We start from the raw sequence: 9,904 nt of genomic DNA, 5'->3' as shown, positions 1-9,904 counted from the left end.
ACGTGACTGGAGGCCCCACCCCTGACCTCAGAAAGGCTGAGCCGGGGAAGGCCCTGCAGCTTAAGCTCTAAGAGCTCCAGGGAAGCCTGTATCTAGTTTACACCCGCTTATGAAATTCAAGCATGAGGCGTACCAGACGGTGTCATCCAACCAGGCCAGGACCCTGTGGAGAGGGGTTATCTGCATGGTTGATAGCGCCGGGAGTGGGGCAGATGGACGCTGTACACAGAGCCACCTTACTGAGGTGTCCTCGCCGAAAATACATCGGACAAACCCAAGGTGGGGGAAATGCTTTTAAAAAAATAAAAGTGACCAGTTCTCTTAAAAGGCACCAAGGCAATGAAAGACTACCAGAGGGGCAGCTCAAAACTGGAGGGAATGAAGGCACCTGCCCACAGGGATGCCCTGAGTGACCAAGTCTGGTCCTTCGGCAGGAAGAGGACAGCAGCCCAGCAACAGGTGAGGTCTGGATAAGGTCCGTAGATCACCGTGTCGTCAACGTGAATTTCGGTTTAATTTTATTGAAGCATGGTTGATTTACAATGTTGTGTTAATTTCTTCTGGACAGCAAAGTGACTCAGCTGTATATTTTTTTGTGTTCTTTTCCACTATGCTTTGCCACAGGATATTGAATATAGTTCCCTGTGCTCTACAGTAGGACCTTTTGTTTATCCATCCTGTATATAATAGTTTGTATCTGCTAACCCCAACCTCCCAATCTTTCCTTCCCCATCCCCCTCTATGTCTGTGAGTCTGTTTTTCTTTCATAGAGTTGTTGATTTGTGTTGTATTTTAGATTCCACATATAAGTGATACCATGTGGTATTTGTCTTTCTCTGTCGGACTCACTTCACTTAGTGTGATCATCTCTAGGTCCATCCATGTTGGTGCAAATGGCGTTATTTCATTCCTTTTAATGGCTGAGTAACATTCCATTATATGTGTGTACTACATCTTTTCCATTCATGTGTCGATAGACATTTAGGTTGTTTCCAAGTCTTGGCTATTGTAAATAGTGCTGCTATGAACACAGGGGTGCATGTATCTTTTTGCATCATGGTTTTGTCAGGATATATGCCCAGGAGTGGGATTGCTGGATCATATGGTAGTTCTATTTTTAGTTTTTGGAGGAAGCTGCATACTGTTTTCCATAGTGGCTGCACCAACTTACATTCCCACCAACAGTGTAGGAGGGTTCCCCTTTCTCCACATCCTCTCCAGCATTTGTTACTCGTAGGCTTTTATTTTTTTGATATACATCTTTATTGGAGTATAGTCTCTTTACATTGTTGTTAGTTTCTGCTGTATAACAAAGTGCATCAGCTATATGTATACACTTATCCCCATATCCCCTCCTCTTGACCCTCCCTCCCACCCTCCCTGTCCAACCCATCTAGGTCATGACAAAGCACCAGGCTGATCTCCCTGTGTTATGCAACACCTTCCCACTTGCTATCTGTTTTGCATTTGGTAGTGTATATATGTCAATACTACTTTCTCACTACGTCGCATCCTCCCCTTCCCCCCGTGTCCTCGAGTCCGTTCTCTACATCTGCGTCTGTATTCCTGGCGCTGCCACTAGGTTCATCAGTACCATTTTTCTAGATTCCATATGTATGAGTTAGCATATGGTATTTGTTTTTCTGACTTACACTCTGTATGACAGACTCTAGGTCCATCCACCTCACTACATGCTATTTGTAGACTTCTTAACGGTGGCCATTCTGCCCTGGGTGAGGTGGTACCTCACTGTAGTTTTGATGTGCATTTCTCTGATAATTAGCGATGGTTAACCTGAAATTCTTGATTCCGAGCGTTGTGCTCTGCTGACAGGCGTCGTTTCTACTTGGGAAGTCTTGGATGAAGAATATGTGGAGAGGTGCTATTTGCAACCTTTCCTTTTGGACGTTGGAAATTTTCCCAGAACAAACAGCTGCTCAAATTTTTTTACATAGTTTTAAAGGAGGATTTCCTTCCACGTCTCCTCCCTCTCCAGTGTCTGGAGGGGAGCTTTAAAGTGCACTTGTCGTAGCTCTTCCTCATGGAAGTCTCTGTTGTGCTGGCTCGCCAGGTGTAACGTGGGACAGCAGTGGGGCACGTGGAGTTCCTGGGTTTGTAGAAGATTCTTGCTTTAAGCCCTTGTGGGTGGCTGGGGTGGTTGCTTATCTGTGCTGGTCCCCTCGGTACTGGTTCAAGTGGGTGGTTGATGTGGACGTGATGAGTGAGCATAGGCAGCGAGGTCCCAGGGGTGGGAGGCGCACGGCCGGGCACTGAGCCTGCTCTTGGCGGCCTGGCCTCCCTTCCCAGGTGCTGCGCCGGGTCCCGCGGGCCAGGCCGCTGACACTGGGCACTCAGAGCTCAGAAGCCGGAATCCACTGCTGGGGAAAAGGAGCACAGTGTTGCTTGCACCTTGCCGGCTTGGCTTCGGTACCTTCACCCTCTGGGTTCCTCCCTTTGGCCTTTCATGTGCTGGGGGCTGGAGGTGGAGGGGTGGGGGTCACTGGGAGAGGCCACTTGCAGTCCTAATGTCTCTACTCTAGACCTTGAGGCCAGAAACGAGGTAGATCTCAGAGACAGCACAGTGGGCGCCAGGGAAGGATGCCGGGTTTTCAGGGTTCCAAGCAGCGACGTGCCGGAGCTCTCCACATGGGGAGGAGGGCTGGACGCCCCCTCGTGGATGCGCGGGCTGGTGCGTGCGGGCCACCCTGCCACGCGGTCCTCTCCTAGGGCCCCTCAGAGCGTAACGCTTCCCAGAAAGCCTGCACCCAAGAACCCCATTTCACTTTCCACTCTGGGTTTGCCGAATATATTTGTGCTTGGATTGCCTCTACCCCGTGTTTCAACATTTAATGCCAGTCTAAATACCAACATGTCTTGAGAGGCACAGTTGCAAGGATGGCAACTCTGGGCAGCAGCGCGGGACTCTAGGTGTTGGATATCAAGGGCCCCCAGTTCCCTGAAGTGGAAGGGTCCTGTGTCATCTCCATATGAGACCATGTTCTTTAAATGTGATTTCTGTATACACTGTTATCCAGATAAGCTTTCGGTATGATAGAAAATAGGCAAACACACACGTATACATACCGTGTGTGTGTGTGTGTGTGTGTGTATCCATACCTAACAATTTATATTAAACTAATACTTGTGTTCCAGGTACTTGTTTTTTTGAATTTTACTTTTGGCCATACAGCATGTGGGGATCTTGGTTCCCCCACCAGGGATTGAATGTGTGCCCCCTGCACTGGAAGTGTGGAGACTGCCACTGGACTGCCAGGGAAGTCCCCAGGTAGATGCTTGCTGCCCTCTAACTTTTTCTTTTGTTCTTTTTGCTGCCCTCTTACCTTGATGAAGAACCATCTACCCATCCTAACCTGGCCAGCTTTAAACCACAGTTTTCCTGGCACTGCCCTACTCTCCCCACATCGCTCACCGCCTCCCGATGGCTCTCCCTTTGGCATGCCAGGTGCCCCAGCCGTGTCACCAGGATTTACTGAAGTGAAGTGCGGTTCTTCAGGCCCTTCATGTGTACTCACTCTCCCACTTCATCCCTAGAAGCGCCTTTTCCTTCCTTTACAGGTCAGGCAGCCTAGGCTCCTGCGAGGTGCGTCGCCGTGCAGGGAGCAGGTTCCCAGTTGTCCTCCCCCTCCTGCTCTCCTCTTCCTTTTTCTTTTTTTTTTTTATTTAGAAACAGGATTCTTAACAACATATTTTTCTCTCTCTTTTTTAAAATTGAAGTATAGTTAATTTGCAGTGTGGTGCCAATCTCTGCTGTGCAGCAAACTAACTCAGCTATACACATATAGACATTCTTTTTTTATATTCTTTTCCATTGGTTTATCACAGGACATTGAATATAGTCCCCTGTGCTCTACAGTAGGACCTTGTTGTTTATCCATCCTATGTATAATAGTTTGTATCTACCAACCCCCAAATCCCACTCCATGCCTCTCTCTCCCCCTCCCGTCTTGGCAACCACAAGTCCGTTCTCTATGTCTGTGAGTCTCTTTCTGTTTTGTAGATAGGTTCCTTTGTGCCGTATTTTAGATTCCACATGTGAGTGATATCATATGGTCTTTGCCTTTCTCTTTCGGACTAGTTGCACTTAGTGTGATCATCTCTACGTAGCTCCATGTTGCTGGAAGTGGCACTGTTTCATTCTTGTTTATGGCTGAGTAATATTCCATTGCAGTATGTACCGCATCTTCTATATCCATTCATCAGTTGATGGACATTTAGGGTGCTTCCCTACCCTGGCTATTGTAAATAGTGCTGCTGTGAACATAAGGGTGCATGTATCTTTTTGAATTTCAGTTTTGTCAGGATATATGCCCAGCAGTGGGATTGCTGGATCATATGGCAACTCTGTTTTAGTTTTTTGAGAAACCGCCATACCATGTTCCATCGTGGCTGCACCAATTTACATTCCCACCAACAGGGTAGGAGGGTTCCCTTTTCTCCACACCCTCCCCAGCATTTTTAACTCCATATTTTTGAAATCAGCTTTTTATTTAGCAACATTAGGAAGTTTTCCTTATTTATTCTTCATAATGTGAAATTGCTGTGTAATGTCCCATGATAAGGATATAAAATGGTTTCTTGCACCTATCCTCTACGAGGGTTTTTTTTTTCCCTATTGGTCCCCATTGTAGCTTCAGTTATACAACTCATTGCGTATGTGTTTCACTGACATGTTTGTAATTTCTCTGCTCATTTGCTTGGGATAAATTTGTTACAACGACGCTGTCAAGAGAGGATTGCAGTGGAGCTTTGGCTTCTGTGTAGAACGTAGTCCTCGCTGCTGGCTAGCTCACATCATGTCTCATTTCTTACACAAGCCCCACTTGAAGGTCTCCCCCATCTTAGCAGGCCAGTTTGTCACAAGTCAGCCGTTATCTAGTCATACGTACTACCTTACTTGTGTGTACCGTGTGTGACCCAAGACTCCACTGGAGGGGGGTCATTTTCCATGAATTCAGGGTATGTTTCCTATTGTGTTACTTGCCAGGGGTCTTTCACAATTAAATCTCACCCATGGGGGCACCACTTCTGCTAACACCTGAATGTATATGTTGCCATCGCTTTAAAAATGTCATTAATTTAACTCCAGGTGAGATGGGTTAGATACCATTTCTGGGGGGACAAAAGAAAGTGATTATGGGACATGTCTGAAACAGTCGCATAGATCTTGAAAGTGGACTCTTAGGGTCCATTAGTAAACATACTCTCCTGGGCAGGGGGGCGGGAGGTGGTGGAAGAAGAGGAAGAAAGATGAAGAGAAGCTGTGCCACCATCAACAGAAGAGACGCTGTCATGGCGGCCGTGACCTAGCAACTTGAGAACGCTGCAGGTGCGGACAGTGGGGGGTGGAGCGTGGTGTGAGTGGAAGGCTGAGGAGGTGACCGTTGACTCGCAGGCCAGACTCACAGTGTGGCTGAGAGTTCACGTCTGCTCGTAGTGAGGAGTCAGCCCTGGAGAGCGGAAGGTAGCCCAGAAGAGCCGTCTCTCCGTCGGCAAGTCTCACCCACGGACCTTGCTGTCCTTGACCCCAGACATTCGAATATCCCGTTGGAGAGTGGTTAGCAGAGGCTCAGCCTTCTCTGTTGTGTATGTTTTGTTCCAGTCAAGTAGACAAGGTTTCTGATTTCGCCAAGTGTAAGCATACGGTTCAGTGTCATTAAGGACATTGACAATGCTAGGCAGCCACCACCACCATCCACTTCCCCAACCTCAAACTTTTGTCCCCGTTGAACACTTAACGACCCATTCCTCCCTCCCCAGCCCCTGGTAACCACTCTTTTACTTTCTGTGTCTCTGAATCTGACTAGTCTGGGTACTACATATAAGTGAAATAATACAGTATTTGTCTCTCTGTAACTGGCGTATGTCACTCAGCATAGTCTGTCTTCAAGGTTCATCTATAGTGCAGCACGTGACAGAATGCCTTCCACTCTAAGACTGAGAAGTACCCAATTATGTGACTAGATCACATTTTGTCTATCCATTCATCCTTTCCACGTCTTAGCTATCAGGAAGAATACTGTTACAAACATGGGCGTACCAGTATCTGTTGGAGTCCCTGCTTTTACTTTGGGGTATATATCCAGAAGAGAAATTCCTGGATCACACAGGAAGTCTGTGTGTGTTGGTAGGCTTTGAAGAAGCACTGTACTGTTTTTCATAGTGGCTATACCAGTGCATATGCCCACCAGCAAAGCACAAGTGTTCCAGTTTCTCCACATTCTGGCCAGCACTTGCTATTTTCTGTGTTTTGCTGATAATAGGCAGCCTATCGAGTGTGAAATAGTATTTTTAGCCAGGTCAAGTGAAAAGAAAACAGAAGACTCTTCACACAGCTACTGAAGATAAAAAGACATATGCAGTAATTCATTATTACATAAGTTCTACTAGAACTAAACTTGTAAAAAAGTCCTTTGCTCCCTCATATTTGACTTTTCATTCTACAAATACTCATTGAGCAGCCTCTCTAGGACAGGTTTGGGCTCTCAGGGCATTTCCTCTCTGTCTGCATCCTTTGAGCACCTGCTTCTAGAAGAACAAGGGTCCTCTAAACTTTTCTGGGGGTGGAACTTTTTTCCGTGTTACTAAATACTCTTGTACCTTCACATCTGCTGAGTATTATGGTGAATGAATCTTTTTAATGCCCTCAAGTATTTATCAGAATTAATTCTCCATTGCTTCACTTTAACGAAGTCTTTTTTTTTTTTTCTTTCAAAAAATCAGGCTCATATCTGTTGAACAGCTGGACATCATTAAAAGAAGGCATCTGCGGTCATAAGCACAGTAAGTGAAAGAAGCCAGTCACACAGGAATGCCTACTGCACGATTCCTATCTTGAAAACCAGACAGAATTGAACTAATGTTTGGGCGGTGCACTCTGAGGTGGAAAACTATAAAGACAGAGAAGGAAGTGGTGATGGTGTGTATCTTCACCTGAGCAGTGGCGGTGTGGGTATGGGCCCCTGGATAATTCACTGAGCTCTACACTTAGCTTATGTACCCCTTCCTAGGTGGATCTGATTCTTCACATACAAACAGCTTTCAAAACTCATAACCCTTCCAACCCAGTTAAAAATGTCTCTCACTAACTGAGCATATAGACTTCCACTTCTAGTCACAACCCTGATTATATTCTATGTACTATTTTGGAACATGCTATTAGTACTTGATAGATTGTGACCATCTTTTTCCTCTGGTCACATTTTGTTTTAATGGCAACCAGAAGGGCCGTAATCAAAAAGACTAAACATACCAAAATGTCAGGGAGGATAGAGAGAGACTGGAACCTTCATACATTGCTGGTGGGAATGCTAAATGGTGCAGACACTCAGGGAAACAGTTTAGAACCTTCTCAAAAGCTGAACATCCACTTGCTGTATGACCCACTACTCCCAGTCCTGGGTATGTACATGAGAGAAATGAGAAGATATACCCATACCAAGTTTTCTATAGAAATGTGTATAGCAGCAGTATCCACAACAGCCAACACTTGGAACCAGTCCAAATGTGCAGATGCTGATGCCTGAATACAGGAACCGTGGTGCATCCACATGCGTGAATGCCACTCCGCAGTCCTGGCTACCAAGCACTCAGACATGCTGGGATATGGGTGAGCCTTGAAAAGAGTCCAACACCAAGTAGCGCACCTCGTACGGGTCCAGTTATATTTCACATGCTGGCACACAGCTCCCTCGTATGGGACTAGCATCCATTACTTAACCAAGCCCTCTTGTTGCACTTGAAGCTGTTTCCCATTTTTCAATATTACAAAAAGGTCTCTGCGGACCATGTTTGAGACTCAATGTTTATGGTCAGTCTTAGTTCTGTCTTTGGACACGTGCCCAGCAGGGGAGCTGCCTATGTGAAGGTTTGTGCATTTTAAGGCTTTTGGTAAATATTGCCAAATGGCCGCTGGGAAAGTTTGTCGGGTCTGTGCTCCAACCAGCAAAGCATGAATATCAAGTATCTCTGCTCTGAAATAATAGCACTTGCCTCTCAGATACAGCACTGCTCATCCGCAGGGTGTAAAGGTTGAGGAGGGGGGGAGTGAGATGAAGCTTGTGGGTTGACTGTGTTGTTCCAGGCCTAAATTTCCACTCTCACGATTGCCTGTATTTTCTTTTTACAGTCCCCTAGGGTGCAGGGCCATCATGCCGTTGCTCATCGGTAGTGCCAATCGCCAAGTAGTAGGTTTTGCAGTAGCCACCATCGGATGGATTCTTGATACCACTGCTATGGGCCTGGTAGAGTGGCGAGTTTGGTATATGGACAACACCTCACTCTCCTCATTTGATGTAGCCTGTGTGGGAATGTGGAGACTTTGCGTTTTCCATCACACCAGCAACAACAGCAGAGCCAGCACATGTCACCATTACAGATACCATGAAACTTACCTACCTCTGGATATCCATGTTTTGCAAAACCTCCTGCTGCTTGCCAGTATTCTAGGGCTCTGGGGCAAAGCCTCCATTATCTTTGTGCTTAGAAATGTGTACATGGGAATTCTTCAGAAGAATGCCACCTGCAATCCATTTGTCACTTCAGGCATTCTCAACATAGCTGCTGGTATCTGTATCTCAATTGCTGTCTTCTGGAATTACCACTCTGTGATGAATGAAGAGGGTATTGTCTTCCCACCATCTTTCAATATACCCTTCAAGCCAGACACTCAGAGAATTGGCAGTGCTGTTCTAGTGGCGTGTCTGGCTGGCTTCATGATGTTGTTAAGTGGGTTATTTTTCCTCTCTTACAAATTTCCCCTGGATAGCCAAGTGCATCCTGAAGTTTCAGAAATGTAAAATTCTTGGTTCATTGACTTTGTAAATCCAAGATTACCAGTTTTGTAGGACGTACTACCAGGATGCTCTGTCAAACATTTCAGAGCGCTCAGGACCATGGCAAATGAGTTTTGGGTAGAAAGTCTGAATTTGGTTCATTGATTCAATTATTGTGTAATAAATAATACTATAAACCTAGGGTATGGAAATAGAGTTTCTGAAATTCTCACATCTTCCTCTTACATTTTTACTAAAAACAACAGACATTTCCTATAGCATGGTAATTACATTATTTATCGTAGAATATTTTCCAAAATGTGCAAAAGTAGAGAAAATACTTCAAGGATTTCTCCCATAGCCATTACTAGACTCAACAGTTATCAAAATTCTTTGATATTAGCTTTATCCTATCTTGCCTTCTTTAAGCTTTTCTTTTTCCAGAAGATTGTAAAGTGACATCATGTCCCCTCATCCTAACAAATAAGCCATTTCCTTGCCTAACCATTAACCATTTCCTTGCTGAAAGAACATTAACAGTTATTCCTTGTTATCAAATATTTAGTTTTTAAATGATTCAAAATAAATTCTTCATATTTGTTTTTTGTGAATAACGTGTTCACACTGACTAAGTCTAAAACTAAAGCATCTCTACCACCACATCCCTTCTGCCCTTTCAAAAAAAAATTAGATTTGCTAAATAAAGTGGGTCAATTGTCCTGTCATTAAATCTGTTACTTTTTTGAGGCTTAATTGGATTCTAGATCAGGTCTTTGAGGAAGAGTATTTCAGAGGTGGTGCCCTGTACTTCATATTGAGTACATTATACCAGGCGGCACACAGGAAGTTTCCTTTTTAGTGATGCTAAGGTTGATGGGTGGATCATGGGGGGAAAGCTCATACGCTCCTGTAAATTTCATGAGACTTCCACCTAAATTTCATTTATTGATTGGCCTTGTTTAAGTCAGTTATTGCCGGAGCCTGCCGGCAAAATCGATCAGGTCCTTAGGCAAACACGACGCGGCTAAGAAAGAAAGACAGACAGACACACAAAAGATGGGGTCGAGAGGGTCAGAAGCTCACAGGCAACTGACAAACTTCTTTATTTTTCA

The 9,904-nt window shown here is 45.1% G+C and overlaps 1 protein-coding gene across 3 annotated transcripts; it reads left to right on the top strand.

The window, feature by feature from the left end:
• Positions 1-265: 265 nt before the first annotated feature.
• On the top strand, positions 266-9,377 carry CLDN34 (claudin 34). Of its 3 annotated transcripts, none has more exons than XM_057718032.1 (3): positions 266-279; positions 6,742-6,801; positions 8,147-9,377. In XM_057718032.1, exon 3 carries the CDS (start codon positions 8,169-8,171, stop codon positions 8,814-8,816), a length of 648 nt encoding a protein of 215 aa, XP_057574015.1. In that variant the 5' UTR covers positions 266-279; positions 6,742-6,801; positions 8,147-8,168; the 3' UTR covers positions 8,817-9,377. The 3 variants fall into 3 exon arrangements, with proteins under 3 accessions (XP_057574015.1, XP_057574014.1, XP_057574013.1); XM_057718031.1 differs by lacking the exon at positions 266-279 and adding an exon at positions 386-459; XM_057718030.1 differs by lacking the exons at positions 266-279; positions 6,742-6,801 and adding an exon at positions 6,829-6,937.
• The last annotated feature ends 527 nt before the right edge of the window (positions 9,378-9,904 follow it).

Source organism: Hippopotamus amphibius, chromosome X (assembly GCF_030028045.1).
Source record: "Hippopotamus amphibius kiboko isolate mHipAmp2 chromosome X, mHipAmp2.hap2, whole genome shotgun sequence".
NCBI classification, from domain to species: Eukaryota; Metazoa; Chordata; class Mammalia; order Artiodactyla; family Hippopotamidae; genus Hippopotamus; species Hippopotamus amphibius.
Note: the sequence above shows the minus strand (reverse complement) of the source record. Positions and strands in the feature narration are given on the sequence as shown.

Coding starts and splice junctions, on each gene's coding strand:
- CLDN34 (XM_057718032.1), top strand. CDS start 8,169: ATGCCGTTGCTCATCGGTAGTGCCAATCGCCAAGTAGTAGGTTTTGCA.